Source organism: Dermacentor andersoni, chromosome 1, assembly GCF_023375885.2.
Source record: "Dermacentor andersoni chromosome 1, qqDerAnde1_hic_scaffold, whole genome shotgun sequence".
NCBI lineage: Eukaryota > Metazoa > Arthropoda > Arachnida > Ixodida > Ixodidae > Dermacentor > Dermacentor andersoni.
In genome coordinates, this window is record NC_092814.1 from 11,414,561 (window position 1) to 11,435,450 (window position 20,890).

Genomic DNA, 20,890 nt, shown 5'->3' on the forward strand with positions numbered 1-20,890 from the left:
CACGGGACACAGTACATGTATTCCTTAATTATACATCCGTGCACCTGCCGTCTCGTGCCACAGCACGAGCACCGATATGCCTAATGAGTGTACTGGCAGGCCTTCAGAGCTTTTTCGTACGTGCCTGTAGCGAGTTGAACCCTTAAGGGCAGTAAAAGACATGCATTCATTGTTTTCGGACTGCCCGATTTTGGGACCTTTTCGCGGCCCCTAGGGAGTCCGAAAAATCGGACGTCGACTGTACAACTGACCAAGAGGATGCTTCAAATGGTCCATGGGACGAACTCGCGGCGGAAGGAGAATGAGAATAGACAGGACTGATAAATTGAATGAACGAGAAAGGAAGTGGGCCGCTGCTTTTTTGAAGGAGCTTGAGCTCAAAAAAAGAAGTCTTGGCAGATGCCGAGATGCAGCTGTCCCTCATCCAAACCGAAATAACCTTTTTAAAGCAGGGAAACGCAACACTGAAGCGTTGTGCGCGGGCTGAGTATGTTAGGATAGTTGAGGTTGACTTGCCAGCTGTTTAGAGAGAATAAAACTTGTGACAATGTTCGGGCCTCATACCAATGAGCTTGACATCAGTTGATAGAAATAGCTCATATTCGAAAATATTTGCTTCTGTATGCATTTCTTTTTTATTCATATTTGTAAATGTTCGACTCGACTTGCAATGGGTTTTACCATTTTCTTCAAAGATATTTTATTTGCTGTGCATTTTACTGACCCCTTCCTTGTGTTTTCTTCTTGAATAAATAAACACTACTCCTTGCTACTCACACTGGATTAAGTAGTTTTTTTATTTTTTAACATGCTTACTAGAGAGTGACAGCATCGGGCAACATGGTGTCAGCCTGTCTTGATATAAAACGAAGTTCTTTGTCACTCAGGGAATTTTGAAGAGGCACTCCGTGAAAACCTGAAAAACACAGGGAATTTGGAAATTGGAGGATGGACAGATGTTTATGAGTAAGAAGAGTGCTTTGAGTGAGACCCCCTGCCCTCATGTGTTGCAGTTGTCTGGTCTGCTAGCTATCATTGGTCAAAGCATCAGTTAGGTACAAAGGGTGGCCTCACATTTCCAGACTATGGGTGCGATCAGAGATCGTTTTTCGGGGCATTCGTTCGGTTACCAGCACGCGCGATTGGCCTACTCCGCGCTGACGTCGCCAGCCGTGGGGTTGCCTTGTTTTTGGTGACGTCAAAGTGACGACACGCTCCTGTCAATCATCATGCAACCAAGCACGTCGTGTGCTAGGCGCCAAACCCGATGGGAGTTGGGAAGTTTGGAGCGATCACATGCTCGTTATGAGACTGGCTTCGCATGGCGCGTCTGGTGGATTGGATTGGATCCAGCCGGCGGCTGCGGAATGGCACGTTTGGATCCAATCCATAGTTTAATTCGAGAAAATGGCGCTTGCATTGGGAACTTAGGTTGTTGTGCTGGCGTTGCTTGAGGACGAAGGAGAGCGGGTGGTGGTGTGAAACACATTAGAAGAAATGGCAGAAAGTGAATTCCGGCGTCGCTTTCGTTTCTTGTAACAAATAGTGCGTTGGTTGTACAGCGAAATTGACTCAATCATCGGTGCCAGCGAGCCACTGGAATGTTGTTGCTGCCTCTTGAAAAGTGCACCACTGTTCCCGCCGTTTCTTTTTTCTTCTCGCTGTGCATGACACCACCTAGGGACGATGGAGAGAAACTAATAGTTACATATTACAGTAGTCACATGTACTACTACTTGAAAACGTGTTTAAGCTTGAGAAGAAAAAAATGCCGCATGGAGCAGCCAGTGCACTACGCTGACGATCGACGCATGACCCCTCGGAAGTCAGATGTTTGGTGCACATCAGATCGCTGTCCTCTGTGCTTCCACTGCGGTGAGGCAGATCATTTGCACCGCCAGTGCCCATACTGATGTGTTGGGTTGCAGGGCTTTTCCGCCTACTCGCCGCCCCCACGACCTGGCCAATGACCCCAGGATATTGAATATCTGACCCAACAGTGCACACCACTGCCTACCAGACGACAGTCACGCTTGCCATCGCCAAGGTGATTTTCACCACCGCCCCAACCATATTCGAGCGCACGACCGCCCAGTCCCTGCCGGGAAAACTTAACTACAGCGATCTTTGAGGGCGAGGCCACTGCCAGTCGACTCGGATGGGCACCGATCGCACTGGACGGGCACTGAACAAGGACGGGCACCGATCCGACGTCAACTGCAGCTGAACGGAATGACTGGCTTTCGCTCGACATATTGGTGGTGATCGACGTTTACGCGGTTAGTGCTTTAGTGGATACCGGTGCGGACTTCTCTATCTTAAGCGGGAAGATGGCGACATTTCTAAAGAAAGTAATTACTCCTTGGCGTGGCTCGCAGATTCGGACGGCTGGTGGTCACGTTTTTTCTCCGCTGGGAACCTGCATGACTAGAGTTCTGATTCGAGGATTGACATTTGTGGCCAGCTGCCTTGTCCTAAGTGAATTTCCCGTGACGTCATTCTTGGGGTTGACTTTCTGCAAGAATACAGCACTGTTATTGACCTATAGGGAGGTGTAGTCACCTTCTCAGCCGACGGAGCAATCAGCAGGTACAACAACAACCGACATGACAACGCCCTTCGTGTTTCCGCTGAAAATGTTACGCTTCCTCCACGAGCCAGTGTTCTAATCGAAGTTATGTGCAGTGGAAGTGGTCGCAGAAAGTAATGTGCAGGCGAAGTGGTCGCAGAAAGTAACTTATTGCATTTACTGACGTAAGGTGTTTGTGCGGCTAGGAGTGTGCTACAGCTTAGTGATGGCCGTTCTCAGTTGCTTGTCACCAACTTCAGTAACGAGCATCGACACATTTTCCCCGGTACTTCAATTGCGCTTGCCGGCTAAATAGAGAACATGGCTGAATGTTTTGCTTCTGAAGCCGTGGGGATGGCTGACAAATCAGTAAGCAACATGGACATTAATTCAGAGCTATCGAAAGACAACCAGGCAGCACTGCGCGAGCTCTTGCTTGAATTCAGGGCATGTTTTGCAAGTTCGTCGAGTGTACGCCAGACTTCAATCGCAAGGCACAGGATCATCACATGCAACGACGCACACTCAATACGCCAGCAGCCCTACGCGTGTTGGCAAAAGAACGCGAAGCGATTCGTATGAAAGAGATGCTTGAAGACGGCGTTAGCAAACCTTCCAAGAGCTCATGTCATCTTCGGTCGTTCTTGTCAAAAGAAAATAAAAAAGACTGAACGCTACGCTTATGCGTCGACTACCAGAAGCTCAACAACGTAACTAAAAAAGACGTGTACCCACTACCACATATCGACGACTCGTTAGGTAGACTGCAGTGCGCCTGGTATTTTTTGTCACTTGATAGACGAATGAGACCGTGAGAAAACTGCCTTTGACTCCAGACAGCCTTTATAAATTTCGAGTGCTCCCTTTCGGCTTGTGTTCAGCCCCAGGTACTTTTCAGCGAATGATGGATACTGTCCTTGACTGAAGTGGCAGACTTGTCTCACATATCTTGATGTCGTATTAGTCTGTTCTGAAACATTTCAGCAACATCTTCATCGCCTGCATAATGTGCTAGAAGCGATCTGTTCGGCCGATCTCACACTGATCTCAGTTTCTCGGACATGTCATAAGCCCCAGCGGAGTTCAACCCAATCATGGACAAGCTTGCCGCGGTAGCAGCATTTCCTCCTCTGGCCGACAAGAACGCCATGTGGCGTTTCTTAGGCTTTTGTACGTATTATCTCTGTTTCACTGAAAATTTCTCGAAGATAGCGGAACCCTTGACTCGCCATTTGCCTGGACAAATGACCAACAGACGGCCTTCGCCGAACTACGACTTTGCACGCAGTCAGCACCTGTCCTGACACATTTTGATGACAACGCTGACATTGAGATGTGTGCTGATGCCAGTAACATCAGTCTTGGCGCAGTACTTGTCCAACATCAAGATGGCAATGAAAGAGTAATAGCCTATGCTAGCCACTCGCTGTCCCGTGCCGAGATGAACTACTCTACCACAGAAAAAGAGTGTTTTGTGGTTGTGTGGCCGGTCACGACGTTTCGCCCTTATCTCTCCGGCTGTCCCTTCAAAGTGGTGACAGACCACCATGCCCTATGTTGGTTGGCAAACACACATGTTCCTTCAGGACGACTGGCATGGGAGAGCTTGCAGCTACAGGAATTTGACGTCACAATTGTTTACAAGTCTGGCCACAAGCACAAAGACGCTGACACACTATCACGTGCATCTGCCAAATCTGTTAGTCGAGAGTCTGAGGATGTTGACGGCTTCCTGGGTGCTATTACTGCATAGGACTTCATCAAACGGCAGCTTGATGACGCTGAAATTTGTCCTATCATCGACCACTTACAGGGCCGCCAAGCAACCATACCACGCTGTCTACGTCGCGTATTGACACCCTTCTGTCTACGAGACAACATGCTTTACAAGAAAAATGCCTGTTTGAATGACCGAGCCTACCTCCTGGTGGTTACAAAAGACTTGAGATGACAATGTTCATGCTTGCCATGACGAGCCCATATCTGGCCACTTAGGCTCCTCACGAACGCTTGCCAGAGTATGTGACATGTATTACTGTCCTGGACTTTCGGCAAGTGTCAAACAGAACGTTAGAGGCTGCCGTGAATGTCACTGGTGAAAGTCACTGCCCATGAAGCCCGCCAGGTTATTGCAACCAACCCATCGAACCACCTCATAAGCCATTCGACCAAGTTGGCTTGGACATTCTTTGGCCTTTGCCTCTGTCAACCGATGCCAACAAGTGGGTGATTGTCGTGACAGAGGTGCTTCCACGAGACATGGCTTAGAGGTAGCGCAGTTCTTTATGTGCCACATTGTATTGCATCATGGTGCCCCGTACACTGTAATCACAGACAGAGGGATGGCGTTCACAGCACAGCTCAGACGAAATTTTTCACTTGAGCAACACCAGGCATCGGAAGACGACTGCTTACCATCTGCTGTCCAATGGACTTATGGAGTGCTTAAACAAGAGCATCACAGACATGATCTCTATGTACATCGATGTCCAGCACAAAACATGGGATCATATCTTGCTTTGCGTGATCTTCACATATAATAATAATCATCATCATCAGCCTGGTTACTCCCACTGCAAGGCAAAGGCCTCTCCCATACTTCTCCAACTACCCCGGTCACGTACTAGTTGTGGCCATGTTGTCCCTGCAAACTTCTTAATCTCATCTGCCCACCTAATTTTCTGCCGCCCCCTGCTACCCTTCCCTTCCCTTGGAATCCAGTGCGTAACCCTTAATGACCATCTGTTATCTTCCCTCCTCATTACATGTCCTGCCCATGCCCATTTCTTTTTCTTGATTTCAACGAAGATGTCATTAGCTCGCGTTTGTTCCCTCACCCAATCTGCTCTTTTCTTCTCCCTTAACGTTACACGCATCATTCTTCTGTCCATAGCTCGTCCGTAGCTCAGTGCGCTGAGGAAGCTCGCTAGCTTGTGCAGCTGCACATCAGTCAGCAGCAGCACAGAGATGCATGGTGTTATAATATCCGCCACAGACACATCCCTACAACCCCGACGACCAAGTGCGGGTGTGGACTCCTATTTGCTGCCGTGGCCTTAGTGAAAAGTTGCAGAGTCTGTATTTTGGCCCATACAAAGTGCTGTGCCACATTAGTGACGTCAACTACGAAGTCATTCTGGACAGTGCGGCTTAGACACGGTGTAGACAACAACTTAGCCCTGACATCGTTGACGTCATATGCATGAAGCCATGGCTGTGATTTTGTAGCAATTCCTTTTGTCGATGCTGATGCCTTTTGGTGCTTTTCGCTTTCGTGAGTCGCTATGTTTGACCCTCCGCCTGGGGCAGAGTGTCTCTTGACCACTCACGAACGCGAGAAGCGCCAAAAGGCATTAGCATCGGAAAAGGCATTGCTAGAAAATCGTGGCCCATATGTTGAGTGTTTGTGATTATTCTTTTTCTTCATTTAATCATTTTTTATGTTTGGGCTCATATTTGTAGCTAATGCGGTTACCTCTCTGTTTCTTGAGACTCTGCATGTCACGCTTCACCACGGCTGTATGTGTCTTTCCAGTAGCTGTCACTGTGTTCTTTGCGCCAACATCTGCCTTGACTATGTTTTTTCCCCTCTTTTTCTTACATCGCTTCTTAACCATCGCGCCGATTCTCTTTTCGAGGAAAGGGGAAAATGCTACCTGCAGTAGTGGGCATAGTGCAAGAGAAGAGGCAGGAAGGGCAAGAAGGAAAAAGTGCCTTTGCTACCCCTGCCCGCTCGATAGCCAGGTCTCACCGCTGTGGTTTTCAGGAGGCAGCTTTTCTCATTAAACGTCGCCAGTCCTCTTTGAAGAGAGGTGACAGTATGTGTACAGGTGCAGTTGGACGAGTCTTGGTAAAATGTTGCTCTCTTATTAGTGAGAGCGGAGTTCCTTTGAGCTGATGGAGCTACCGGTCTGCCTATGGTTCACCACTAGGCCCACAAAGCATCTTTTACTTAATCCAAGATGCATGCCTTGACCGGAAGCAATATGACGTACTATTTTTCTCTTGGACATGTAGTACATGCTTGGCTGCAACATGTATTTTGTGAGGTTACACGTGGTCACTTTCATAGCTTTAGGAATTAGGCGATTAAAACTGCGTGGTATTCCTCTGGGTATCCTCATTTTTATGGTATTCCTTGTAATATCTGATGTGATGAGACATGGCAGCAGTGAAAACAAAATTTTGTCGCTTAGCCAGGGAGCCTGCAAACATGCCGTTACATTGGGTGAAGACGCACATGGCATTGTACATAAAAAAATGTTCAAGCCTTGGACCCTAATATGCTCAGAAGATAGTGCTATTCTTAATGAACTTGTACACACACCACAGCAGTGCCCTTGCAAATGAAAAGGCAATGACTGCGGTTCTGTGATTGTTGCAGTGGAACTCATCCAAACAGCATCCTGCGGCATGTCATCTTGCGAGGAGTGTCTTCCCAGCTACGATCGGCTGTGGAGCGGGTTGACTCTGGAAAACCCACTGCCATGGTGAGTTCAACTCAAGTGGGGCATTTTTAATGTGCTAGCATTAGGAATGTCAGAGGAAAAATCGTGCGGGTCCCATGCACTGTGGGAAACAATGTCAGCGAAGCTTTCTGTGCTCTTTGGCGATGTTGACTGCAAATGTTTAATTTCTTCAGCATCATTTAGTGCAAAATGAGTGGTGAGTTGATGTTAAACGTTACCTTGCATGCACCACTGCTTTTGTCTGTGTAGTAAACTGAACAAACAGCAAGACATGTTTGCTTGACGTTGCTGTGCACCATTGTTCATAACCTCTGAGAAGGTTAGCATTGTCATTGCCTCACACAGCACATAGCATGATGGGAGAAGTGTTAAACTTCAATTGAATTATGGGGCTGTACATGGGAAAACCACAGTAGGTGTACGTTAAAGAACCCCAGGTGGTCAAAATTTCCGCCGTCCTCCACTACGGCGTGCCTCATAATCAGAAAGTGGTTTTGGCACATAAAACCCCATAATTTAAATGGGAAAACCACAGTCTGATTTTAAGGCATGCTGTAGTGGCGGACTCCAGAATAATTTTGACCCCCCTGGAGTTCTTTATCATGCACATAAATTTAAGTACATGAGCGTTTTTGTATTTCGTCCCCGTCAAAATGCAGCTGCCACAGTCAGAATTCAACACATGAACTCCAGCAAAGCCATAGCTGCAAAGCTACTGTGGCAGGCACAGAAGTGTTGATTTGACGTGTGGCCACTTGTGTAGTGTTGCCTAGACAATACGGTGCATTAATGCGGCTTTGCATCTGCATGCCCTGCGTAATTTGTCTGTTTGACAAATTTGCATGGTGTTTATTCTTTAGAAGAAATAGCAGAAGTGTACCGTACCGTACCTTGAAATTAAATTTATTCAGTTTGTGCGCAACTGCTGTTGTGTCTAGTAGTAGTGTTTTCTTGCCTTCTCACATTGCCTTTTCCCTCTCCTTTCTTCCCCCCATGTATGGGAACTGCGAGCATAGAGTTGGAAGTGTGTTATTTACTTGTTTTGTGAGTGCATAGGTTGTACCCAGTACAAAGATAAATGCGGCAATTTCTGCAGTGCTTTTGTGGAATTTTACAGATAATTGGAGCAGTCAAAAGAGTATTGTGGCAACTCCCAGGGAGCTCCAGAGGGCAATGCACTGGAAAGGTCCAAGCGAGTTTCTCGTGTCGCCTTTCCGCTCGGCCACACCCCTGCCATATATATTGTCACGTGGTAGTGACGGTCGAGGACACAGCAGCAAAACTGTGAAAGGGGAAACTAACTTTAATGGGCGAACCTGTGCCCACAAAACAGGGTACACTCAAAGCTCAACGAAAGTGGCGAACATAGTCAGCGATCGGCGAAAATCTGATCAATGGGTCAAGCACATCGGCTTTTGTACATCAGTCGTCGAATCTTCCAGCGTAATCGCTGGGACCCGCATGTCTTCCACAAAGTTCTACACTATTCGTGTCGCGCATACATGCAATCAGATTACACAAGGTTCAGTTCAGCCAGTGGATGGAACCATCGATAACATTCCAGAAACTTCCGATACATGCAGGCGCATCCTGCGCTGTGCGATATTTGTTAGGTGGTGAAACGGGGTAGCCCGATAAAGATAAACAAGTACACGTGTCAATACGCCCCTCTTAAAAAGGCATCGACCCAATGCTGCAAACACGTAGCAAAAAAAAAAAAAAAAGGAAGTTCGTCAGTGTGTGTAAAAGGGCTTAAAACGCACCACGTGGACCACTTCAGATTGTACGCGGCGCCGCTGTGAATGCAAAATGCCGTCTGGCACGACCTCATAGTCCAGTTCGCGAATACGTCGGATGATCTTGTAGGGTCTGAAATGGTTTAGCAATAGTTTCTCACTGAGTCCTCATTGGCGTATCGGGGTCCAAACCCAAACACGGTCGCCAGGCTGGTACTTGACATAGCGTCGTCGGAGGTTGTAGAGTTGGCTGTCGGTACGCTGCTGGTTCTTGATCCGTAGGTGTGCGATGTCGGCGGTCAGGCGCGGCCAGTAATACCTTTCCTGTATCCTCGATAGCGTCCGGGAGAATCCGAGGTGCCCAGCGGTTCAATCGACATGCAGGTCGTGTAGTACTTCTGTGGGTCGGGGCGGACTCCAGATTTTCTGATGACGTGGCCCAGGAACAGAAGCTCATTGTAAGCAAAGTGGGATTTTTCCGGCTTCAGAGTGAGCCCTGATGACTTGATGCCTCTAGTACTGTCACAAGCCACGTAAGGTGATCGTCGAAATTTTCGGCAAGGACGACGACGTCAACCTTGGAATAATAAACGTAGAACACTTTGCTGAACAGCAACGAGCAGACCCGGAGCAGAGCCCGAGTATTTGGAAAGGGCACACCGACGTTGTGCCTAGGGCATTTAAGGCAGGATTGTCTTCATTCTCGCTTCAAAACAACATACCAGTAAAGAAGAACGTCTCACCAGTCCGCGCCAACTACTTTCTGGTTGTTCCCTCAGCACTGCATCCAAAAGTTCTACAATATTCGCATCGTGCATACATGCAATCAGATTACACTAGGTTCGGTGATAGCCAGCGGATGGAACCATCGATAACATTCCAGGAACTTCCGATACATGCAGGCGCATCCTGCACTGTGGATAGCATTTGTTAGGTTGTGAAATGTGGTCGCCCGATAAAGATAATTAAGTACACATATCAAGTGCACATGTCAATATGCACACTTTAAACCGCCTCCCCATGTGGAGTGCAAGACAGCGGCAGTAGCAGCAGCAGTTGAAATGTCGAAGGAAGAGGCAAAGAAAGCTTTGCTTGAAAAAGTGTATGTGTGTGAAGTGCAGGACGCTGGTCACGACGTGGTAGAGGGGAATGGGAGAGCTTAGAAGACCGTGTGTATATATATGTATATATTGTGGCAAGTATGTGACGCCCCCTCGGGCATAATCTTGGCTCGCCCGCCAAGCTCGGTGGCCTGCTAAAGCTCGGCAGACAACATTGGTCACCGCACCACAATAAACACCGACGAGCACGGCTGCTCGCCGGTCAGTCATCGTTCAGCACCACCACGCTGCGGAGCGTCCGTCTATCGAAGGGTGCCAGAAGCTCTCCCTTGTTCACGACCCGGGGTGGATCGTGACACTGGCTTGGTTCGCCCGCCAAGCTCGGTGGCCTGCTAATGCTAAAGCTTGGCAGGCAACATTGGTCACCGCACCACAATAAACACCGACGAGCACGGCTGCTCGCCGGTCAGTCATCGTTCAGCACCACCACGCTGCGGAGCGTCCGTCTATCGGAGGGTGCCAGAAGCCCTCCCTTGTTCACGACCCGGGGTGGATCGTGACACTGGCTTGGTTCGCCCGCCAAGCTCGGCGGCCTGCTAAAGCTCGGCAGGCAACATTGGTCACCGCACCACAATAAACACCGACGAGCACAGCTGCTCGCCGGTCAGTCATCGTTCAGCACCACCACGCTGCGGAGCGTCCGTCTATCGGAGGGTGCCTCGAGCCCTCCCTTGTTCACGAGCCCGGGTGGATCGTGACACTGGCGACGAGGATGGCGACGAGTACTTACGGAGCGTCCCACGCCACCGCGAGCGGCGAAACACCGCCCCCCGTTGCTGCCGCCATGCCGCTGTACGGAAGGCTTGAGCCGTTTGAGGGAGATGGGTCCGCCTGGCAAATTTACGAGGAGCAGGTCCACGTGTTCTTCCGGGCAAACGACACACCCGAGGCCAAACAGCGAGACATTTTTCTGGCCAGCTGCGGGACCCGCCTCTTCAGCCTCCTGCTCGACCTTCTCAAGCCAGCCACGCCGCACGTTAAGACGCTGGGTGAGCTGCTTGCCATACTGCGCTCGCATTTTAATCCAGCACCGTCCACACTAATGGAGCGTTTCCGCTTCAACAACCGGAGCCGCCGGGAAGGAGAGACCCTCGGGCAATTCGTTGCTGCGCTACGAGGGTTAGCGAGTGCCTGCGCCTTCGGGGAACAACTGGACTCGCTGCTCCGGGACCGTTTCGTCTGCGGCATCAACAACCCCGCCATGCAGACGCGACTCCTGGAGCTTCCCGACCCGTCGCTGGACGACGCCGTGAAGGCAGCGCTGGCAATGGAAGCTGCCGCCAAGGACGCTGGCGAGATTTCCCGTGCGACTGGCTCACCGTCGGCGGAAGCGGCGGTCAACAAGTTCACGACAAAGGGCAGTACCTGCGGTCGCTGTGGTGGTGCCCACTCCCCTTCACAGTGCCAGTTCTCTCAAGCACAATGCTACACGTGCGGAAAAACTGGGCACCTGGCACGTGTATGCCGAAGGGGGAGGACGAACAGCCAACAGCAGCAGCAGCCTGATTCAAGCCCAAGTACCAGACAAGCCCACGGCCAGGGTAGCCGTCGCAAGCGTATGCGGCGGAGGCGTGTGGCAGCAAGCTCAAGTTCTTCCTCGGCCAGGCTTCACGTCGTGGCCGAGGACCCGCCGATTTTCGACATGTGGCACACAGGCTTTGTACCGTCGTCTGGGCCGCCATACAAGATGACCGTCGAAATCTGCGGGCACCCCATTTCCATGGAGCTTGACCCAGGGGCCAACGTGTCTGTAATGGCCGGGAAGCTCTTCAAGCGTACCTTCCCCGGCGTGTCCGTCGAGGCTTCGGGCGTGATGCTGCGCAGCTCTGCAGGTCCAGGGTCAGGCACAGGTCAGCGTTCGTTTTGGCGACAGGGAGGCAACCCTTCCTCTTTACTTAATGAAGAGGTCGTCGCCGACGCTGTTGGGCCGAAACTGGATTCATGCATTGGGCGTTCGTCTGCCACAGTACCAGGAAGCCAGCCTGCATGTGGTGCAAGACGTCCCCAGCCTCCTGACCCAGTTCAAGTCCCTGTTCCAGCCAGGGGTGGGCACATTTGCCGGCACGACGGCTGGCATCTATGTACCTGAGGGAGCCCGGCCACGTTTTTTCAAGCCTCGCCCACTGCCGTTCGCCCTGAAGGACGGGGTCACCCAGGAGCTGCAACGGTTGCAGCGAGAGGGCATCCTGGTGCCCGTAAAGACATCTGAATGGGCCGCTCCCATTGTGCCTGTCCTCAAGCGAGATGGCAGTGTCAGGATCTGCGGGGATTTCAAAGTTACCATCATCCCCGTCGCTACCGTCGAGAAGTACCCGCTGCCCCGAATTGAAGATCTCTGGTCAGCATTGTCCGGTGGACAGAAGTTTACCAAGCTCGACCTCATAGATGCTTACCAGCAGCTGGTGCTCCAGGATGCCTCCTGGAAGTATGTCACTATATCGACAACTTTGGGACTCTTTCAGTACACGCACTTACCGTTTGGCGTGGCCTCAGCCCCAGCCATATTCCAGAGGGAGATGGACAACCTCTTCAGGGGCGTAAGGCACGTGGCGGTGTACTTGGACGACATCCTGGTTACTGGTAGCGACGACGAGGACCACCTGCAGAACCTGCACAACATCTTGGCACAACTACAGGACGCCGGCCTCAAGCTCAAGCTGGAAAAGTGTGTTTTCCTAGCCCCCAGCGTTGAGTACTTGGGACATATCATTTCCCAGGCAGGCCTAGCCCCGGCTCCGCGCAAAGTTGATGTGGTGCTCAAGGCACCTAAGCCCCAGAACAAGGAGCTTCAGAGCTACCTGGGCCTCATCAACTTCTACAGGAGTTTTCTGCCGAACCTGTCGCAGCATCTACAGCCACTCCATCTTCTGCTTCGAGATGGTCAACAATGGGTCTGGAAGAAGGAGCAGGACCAGGCCTTTCAGCGCAGCGAGGAGCTAATCACCAAGGCTCCAGTGCTGGTGCACTTCGATCCTGCTAAGCGTGTTGTGCTTACCGTAGATGCGTCACCGTACGGTGTGGGAGCCGTCCTGGCACACAGGGACAAAGATGGCCAGGAACACCCTGTGTCGTTTGCTTCTCAACGGCTTCATGCTGCAGAGCAACGTTACAGCCAGCTGGACAAGGAAGGTTTGGCCCTCATGTTCGGTGTCGAACGCTTCCACCAGTACCTGTGGGGCCGGAAGTTCGAGGCGGTCACAGACCACAAGCCGCTGTTGGGGCTGCTGGGGCCTGACAAGGCAGTTCCTGTGCAGGCATCGCCTCGAGTGGTACGCCGGGCCTTGAGGCTGGCAGCTTACAGCTACCAGCTGGTTTACCGTCCGGGAAAGGACCTGGGACCTGCTGATGCCCTGAGCTGCCTGCCCCTGCCAGAGGTGCCTGATGCTGTTCCAGAACCTGCTGAAGTGTTCATGCTAGAACACGCGTACCCGGATGTGCTCTCCAGATCTGCAGTATCTCAAGCGACCAGCCGGGACCCAGTCCTGTCTAAGGTGGTCAAGGCGGTGTCCCGTGGAGAGGAATTGGTGCAGCAGGCCTATAGCCACAAGGCCGCTGAGCTGAGCTTGCAGCAGGGCTGCCTACTGTGGGGTTCGAGGGTGGTGATCCCATAAAGTCTCCGGTCCAGGGTTCTGCAGTTGCTGCACGCGGGTCATCCAGGGATAGAATAGACGAAGATGGTGGCGCGGTCCAATGTTTGGTGGCCTGGCCTGGACCAAGACATCGCTCATTTGGTGCAGAGCTGCCAAATCTGTCAGGAGAATCAGCGAGCCTCGCGTCGTGTGGAAATCACCCCCTGGCCGTTCCCACAGAGACCCTGGTCCCGCCTACATGTGGATTTTGGGGGACCCTTCAAGGGCTATTACTTCCTGGTGGTGGTGGACGCCTGCTCGAAGTGGGTGGAGGTTCTACCTGTCACCACTCCATCAACAAGCGCGGCCATTGCAGCGCTACGGCAGGTCTTCGCCGCCCAGGGGTTGCCGGATGTCATAGTGTCCGACAATGGTCCTGCTTTCGCCAGCACAGAGTACCTGGCCTGGCTGACGAAAAACGGAATCCGCCGGATGATGGTTCCACCGTACCACCCTGCTTCAAATGGTGCACCCGAGCGGGTGGTGCAAACCATCAAAGACGAGCTCAAGAAGAGCCAGACTGGGGATTTTCGGACGCAGATTGCCCGGATACTATTTCAGTACCGGACCACGCCTCACGATGTCACTGGCCGTGCCCCCTGTGAGCTCCTGCTGGGTCGGATGGTCAAGACACCCTTGGACGTCTTGCATCCGGACCTCCGATCCACAGTGCTTTTGAAGCAGCTGAAGCAGAAGCTGGCTGCTGACCAAGGATGCCGTCCCGGGCCTTTGCCAGAGTCGGGAGCTCCAGTTTTCGCCAGGAACTTCCGTCCTGGCCCACCCTGGTCTGCGGGACAGGTGGTGTCTCCTGCCAGTGCCTCATCGCTGCTTGTGCGCATGCCAGACGGGGCCATGTGGCATAGACACGCCGACCATGTCGGACCTCGCCTCGGGACCTGGCCAGCACCCCCGACTGCCACTTCTGAGTTCCAGCCCGCAGGAGGACTAGTGGCAGCACCAGTCGCTCCCAGCAGAGCACCACCTACCTCGGAGGCGGCAGCCGTAGCCAGTGGTGCGGCACCCGTGGGACCGGTGTCAAGCCCGGCACCACTCGCAAGGCCGACCACTACGGACCCTCCGGATGGAGCGAGGCTGGCCCAGGCAGCACCCGGCGTTGCCACACCGGTGCCCAGGCGGAGTACTCGACGGCGGAGGCCACCAGACTGTTACTCGCCTGGATAGCAGGCAGCGTCGACCCAGCTAGGATGGAGGCAGAGCCTCATATTGTGAACATGGACGTTTGTTTTTCATTTAACAAACAAACTGGGGGTAAGGGGGTGTAGCAAGTATGTGACGCCCCCTTGGGCATAATCTTGGTTCGCCCGCCAAGCTCGGTGGCCTGCTAAAGCTCGGCAGGCAACATGGGTCACCGCACCACAATAAACACCGACGAGCACGGCTGCTCGCCGGTCAGTCATCGTTCAGCACCACCACGCTGCGGAGCGTCCGTCTATCGGAGGGTGCCTCGAGCCCTCCCTTGTTCACGAGCCCGGGTGGATCGTGACATATATCTTGTTACAAAGTACTGCCATAGACGAGGCTGAGGACAGTACAGAAGATGACAAAGCTCGCTGATTTCATGTGGACAGTTTTCCGTCTTGTATGCCCTGAACACATTGTGGATAGCCTGCAAATATTTTTTAAGTCTCTGTTCTCCCTGTAACTGTATATTTCAACTGTGGTGGTCTGCTCTGTACCATCATCAGTTGCACTTCACTCCTTGAAGAGGCAGGACTTGTGTTGAGTGAGGCCCTGCACAATACTTTGCAGTGTGGTGAAAGTGGTTTAGGTCATGGATCTGGGGCCTCAAAGAAGTGCCATGTAATGCTGAGGCATTTCTCTTGCATTGACCGCTAAATCACCGCTGATTTTTGTTCTAGCAGTGTCGATTCTCGTTAATCATTTGTGATTGAGGGCATTTCAGGTCCTTGTCTGATTCCTTCTCCATGATTAATTCCACCTTTTTATTGCATTTCTAAGAGAGCTGTTTTCAATAGGGACCTTTTATGATGTATCAACCTTATGCACATGATATTCAAGTGACGGTGACAAGCTGTCACAGAGGCTGATTTGTCATCGTCACGTCATTAGCTTCTGGCCGCCCAAACATTTTCTCTTGTTGCACAGAAGTGTGTGTGGTATTGGCCACCCCCGTATGCTCACAACAAATGTTACTTTCGTGGCTAAATGTGACATTATGGAAAACAAGATTATTCATTTATGTAATCTGGTCTTAAGAGAATAATAAAAGCACGACTGCAGTGTTATATGGTGTTCAGTTGGGTAGCAATTCCAGTTTGTCACTTCTTTTAATGATACATGTTGTACCTCTGTGCTGTGACAGGGTCCATCTATTGTGTCACTTGGATATTGCCTGCACGCAATTGATCCTTTAACCATCCTGTAAACTTCATTAATGCCTTAAACTACTATGTGGGCAACTGGGTGTCGACAGTGTATTGCTCACTCCTCGCCTCATCTGTTTGTGTTAGAAGCTCAGGATAGTGGCAAAGGGCTGGGTTTGATATATAGGGAGCCTTTAGATTGTTGTAATGAACTGTACAAGTATACAGTAAAACTTCGTTAAACCTTACCCACTTAAACAGTAGTTTCATTCTAAAAGTCAGATCCTCAACTCAGTGGCCATTGAACATCATGCGTTTTGTATCCGCATAAACCTTACCAGCTTATTGCATACGTATTGGTTAACATGTAGTGTTTCCACTTTTCGTCGTGCAATCTCGGCAGTGCATCATCCCCATCGGGCAGCCTGGCAGAACAACAAGCCTCAGAGATCACAACAATGGCCTCCAAATGCCCTGTGTGTTTGCACGTGAAGCCACATCAACAACAACATTATTTCGGTGCTGTGCCAGAGAGTGTTGTGGCGTCGTGCAATCTAGGACTCGCGTCAGGCCAAAGTTCGGATAAAAACACTGAGTGCTCAGCATAGAAGAAAAATTGGACATCGTTGGTGCTATCGAACGTGGCACGAAGAAACCGGTGCTGGCACACGACAGGGATTTACGGTTGACTACGGTGTGCAGCATTTGAAATGCAAAGAAGTTGCTCGGTAGCGCTGCTGTGACCGCAAAAATATGTCAACTACGAGGTTCGACTTTTCGCCAGCGTTGCCTCTTGGTACCTTCGGCTGAGCCACCCTGGCACTGTAGCAGTGCAGCGGAAATTACGCCAAGCACCACAAGAGTTTCATGTTTCACTAGGTGCCAGACAAACATGCGAGCCACCATATGGGAGTTTGTGACTGTAGCGCCCTCTGCGAGATACATGCGAAATTTCAAGTTCTGCAGACAACACTTCTTTAGAATGATTCTTGGGGTGCTGGGATGTGGCTGCGAACTGCGCTGTCAGCACCTTGCATGTACTCTGGTTTAGCCTGAAGCGTTTTTGAAACTGAAAAGCAACAATGGAAATGAAAGTTAGAGCATCAAACGCACAAACCAACGTTGCAGCTTCATACCTCATCATTGTGTGACGCCGCTACATCAGTAATGAAATTGTTCTCCTTCAGCGGCTGCTTTTGTTAGGGCTCCTGGTTAGCTGCGATGATCAACTGCGTTGCCTTTGCTGACTGATGAGCTACTAGATTCAAGCAGCAAAAGTAGTTTTGTGCAAGACACGCAGAGACATGGCTTCCTTCGTCACCGCCTGCTATAAAATGGCACCTGAACAGAATGGCCTGCTTTTCGTCATCTGCTGGCGTGTGCTGCTTGACGGGATCGCACCGTGCTCTACCGTCGATTTCCGCTGTGGCACAGTGGCGCACACTTGGGTCATGTTCGCCCCAGCTGAACGTGCACCACCACTCGAGTGCACTGAAAACAGTACGAGTGCCGTCAGCTGAAGGTACTATCTGTTGTTGCCGAAGTGTTGCCTTACGACAGGGATGAGGATGACACGGGAAGTGACAGCACGGGTGATTCAGGCCCGACAGTGGCAGAAGCGGTACGTTACGTCAGCTTCATGAATGCGATTGTCGCAACGAAAACAGCACCCCACAATGAAAAAGGTGCCCAGAGACTTCTGCAGTGCTACCACGTCCGTGCACGGAGGATACACAACGCCTACAAGAAATCTGCCATGCGAGTGTTTGCTAAAAAGAGGGGGCTGAGTGAAAAGCTGGCTTGCAGCTTCAATTAGTTTGAGGCAGCTGTTGTCGCTGCTAGGCCGCTGCGGCATCAAACGAAAATAAGACTTGTGCGAAGTTAATAAATACTGCATGTTTTTGCCCTTTCATTGCACTCTCTCTGAGTTCCATTTTTGACAGGTAAGTGGGTGATCTCATGCTATTTCGGTTAAGCAGTACTACCGTTTAGTACATACTTTTTCGAACTCCTGTTTAATGAGGTTAACTTGGAAGTACATGCCACAAGTGTCTTGGAGGACTGAGTGAGCAGGAGAACAATCGACAGACTGAAAGATACCACAGCTAGGGACCCAGAACTACAGCAAGTCATGGAAAATCTGCAGCCATTAGAACCCGTGAACAAGGTGTGGAAACAACACACTAATGAATTGTCAGTGGTGGAAAGGGTACTGATTAAAGGCACCAAAGTTGTCATTCCCTCTGAGCTTAGAAAGGAAATGCTCTATCAGTTGCAGCGGGGGCATCTGGGCATAGCCAAGTGCAAATCATGAGCACGCAGTCTCATGTTCTGGTCTTGGATGGCAGCTGACATAAGAGAAATTGTTGAGCGGTGTCCGATCTCCCAATACATGCATACAAACAACTGGCTGAACCCATGCTGTTATGCGGCACGCCCAGTCACCCCTAGTACAGGGTGCGAGCAGATTTGTGCGAACATGCAGGCAAACATTACCTAGTCGTGTACAGTGCATGCTCTAACTATCCAGTGGTTGAGAAGTTGCACGGAACCATGACAAAGAAAGTCATGAACAAACTGTTGTGAATATTTGCATGTTATGGCATCCCCCATGAACTCTGCAGTGATGGTGGTCCCCAGTTCACAGCCAAGGAATTTAAAAACTTTCCAGAGATATTTGACTTTGAGCACATTGTCTCCACCCCCTATCTCAAATCGAATGGACTCGCGGAGAAAGGCGCACAAATCAAGAGGCTGCTCAAGAAGGCAGGAAAATCAAAGGAGGAGTTCTAGCTTGGCCTCCTCAACTACCATGCATCACCGCTGGAGGATGGTGTCTCACCATCCCAGTATCTCATAGGTCGCAACAGCAGAACACCACTCCCAGACCCTTGTTTGAATTCACCTGAGAACCTCTAAAACCCCCGAAAACACAAGCAAAACATGAACCGAGGACAGCAGCTCCCGCCGCTCCATCCTGGAGATACTGTCCAAGTGGGGCAACAAGTGGAAGCAAGTGGGGTAAGGAAGCTAAAGTTTGGGACCGTGTAGCCTGGGATCATACAGAGTGCTAACAGGGGATGGAAGCGAATTCAGGAAGAACCGCCAGGACTTACGGAAAATGAAAGAATAGTTCAACTCAATGCCACAGCAGCCTCATCCTACAGGATCTAGCGCCGGAGGCGTGGTAAGTCATCCAGGGCTGCAGGGAGCGACCGAAGCTCAACAGGCCTTCGGGAATGTTGACACTTCGTTAGTGAATGCAAAATCAACAGCAGGAGCAAGGGAACAGTGTGCACCGCCGAGACAGCTGGAACCGTCTACAGCGTCCTCGCCAATAGTGGGAGCAAGGGCTGCCATGAATGCCTTCCTCCCACATCTCCTAGACCAGCTGGAGCGTCTGGGGCAGAGGAGCCTAGAGAGTCATCCAGGAAACAAGCAGAGGAGCAGCCAGCTGTGCTGACCCCAGGAGGAGCAGGAGAGACTGCTATAGAACACCGTCATACTACAGTGGAATCTCGATGATACGAATCTTACGGGGTCACAAAAAATATTCGTATTAGCCAAAATTCGTATCATCGAAACAATTAAACCTAGCTAAAATAAAGAGACGGAGGTGAATTCACTCAGGCACACGTATGTAAAAAGCATTTATTTCATGAAGAAAAAGTCTTTAATGTCATTCGAACGCATGCAGCGTTTCAGCCGCCGATGGTGGACTTTCGCCGTCGCCCACGTCTCACACAAAGAATGCGGTCCGAAGCACAGCAGCTACTCCGTCCGATGGGACGTGGAAAAGGAGGAAAAGCACAAAAGCAACAAAAGTGCCACTGCTTCAAACTCATCGCGCCCAGTCGCCGCCTCCGCGCTCTCCGGCGCCGCGTCTGCACCTCCGCACCGAAAGAGAAGGGGAGAAATCGTGTGACTGCGTGCTGTTCTCTTTCGCGGCAGTCGGTGGGGCGGCGTTTATTAAGGCGAAGGCTTTGGCTCCTGCTCGCGGTCGCGTCCGTCCGTGCGCTGGAATCGTGACAACTGTCGTCTCTCCTCCGCGCAGCGGCGTAACCTCCTCCCCTCCTTAGCAACCGGCGCGCCGGTGGGGGGTGCCGCTGTGCATAGCAACCGTGACGTCACACAGCGGTAAAATAAGCGCGCGTGCGTCGGTCATGCGTCGGCGGTGGCAGCTGCACCGCCGCTTCTTCGACAAACGTCTCGTTGCAATCAAGTGAGTGGGGCGCATGGCTCTGAAGCGGCCCAGTGATTCTGCGCCAAGCGGTTCGGGGAAGCGGCAGCGGATGCCGGATTCCCCCAACACTGAACACCAGAAGAACAAGGAGCGAATGCGCATGCGATGACTGAACATGTCACCAGATGCGAAAACAAGGGAGGCAGAACGGAAACGCCAACAGTGACCGATTAGATCGCCGGGTACCAAAGGCAGGGAAGCAGAACGAAAGCGGCAGCATCGACAGGCGATATCGCCGAACACCAAAGCGAATGAATTGGAGCGCAGACGGCAGCAGCAACTGGCTATGTCACCAAACAGCAAAGCCAGGGAAGCGGCGCGCAGACAGCAGCAATGTCTGGCTTTCGCCAAGCACACTTTAGATTTTCCAGTGTCTTCAGTAATTTTCGTAACAACCAACCCGGGTCGAAAATGGATTCGTAACAACCGTTCTCTAGCACGTTGCAAAATAATGGGGCTCGGCCGGAACCACGGAAAAATTTATATCATCCAGAAATTCGTATTAGCCGTGATCGTATCATCGTGATTCCACTGTACATCTCCTGGGCTGACTGGAGTGGTTGTTGGAGAACCAAGCCAGCAGTCATCGAGACTCAGAAAGCCTGCCTGCTGATTTGGCTACGAGGATTAAGACATCCTGTATAGCCAGCTTTCAGTGTTGAAGAAAAAAGGATGTATCAGTAACTGCTAAAGCAATACATTGTTCATACATACATGCTCATTCATACAAGTGTTCCTGTCAGACATTTTGCTGATGATTGTGTGATGTACAATAGAA

At 51.1% G+C, this 20,890-nt stretch overlaps 1 protein-coding gene across 6 annotated transcripts in view; it reads left to right on the forward strand.

The window, feature by feature from the left end:
• The window catches only part of Vps8 (vacuolar protein sorting 8), a 972,138-nt gene that overhangs the window by 53,981 nt on the left and 897,267 nt on the right, over window positions 1-20,890 (forward strand). For all 6 annotated transcript variants that reach the window (XR_008608392.2, XM_055061192.2, XM_055061196.2 and 3 more), the window contains exon 4: window positions 6,954-7,059. Coding sequence is in view for 5 of the 6 variants with exons in the window: in XM_055061192.2 (XP_054917167.2) it covers window positions 6,954-7,059 (106 nt within the window). In the remaining variant the exon portion in view is untranslated. The remainder of the gene's footprint in view (window positions 1-6,953; window positions 7,060-20,890) is intronic.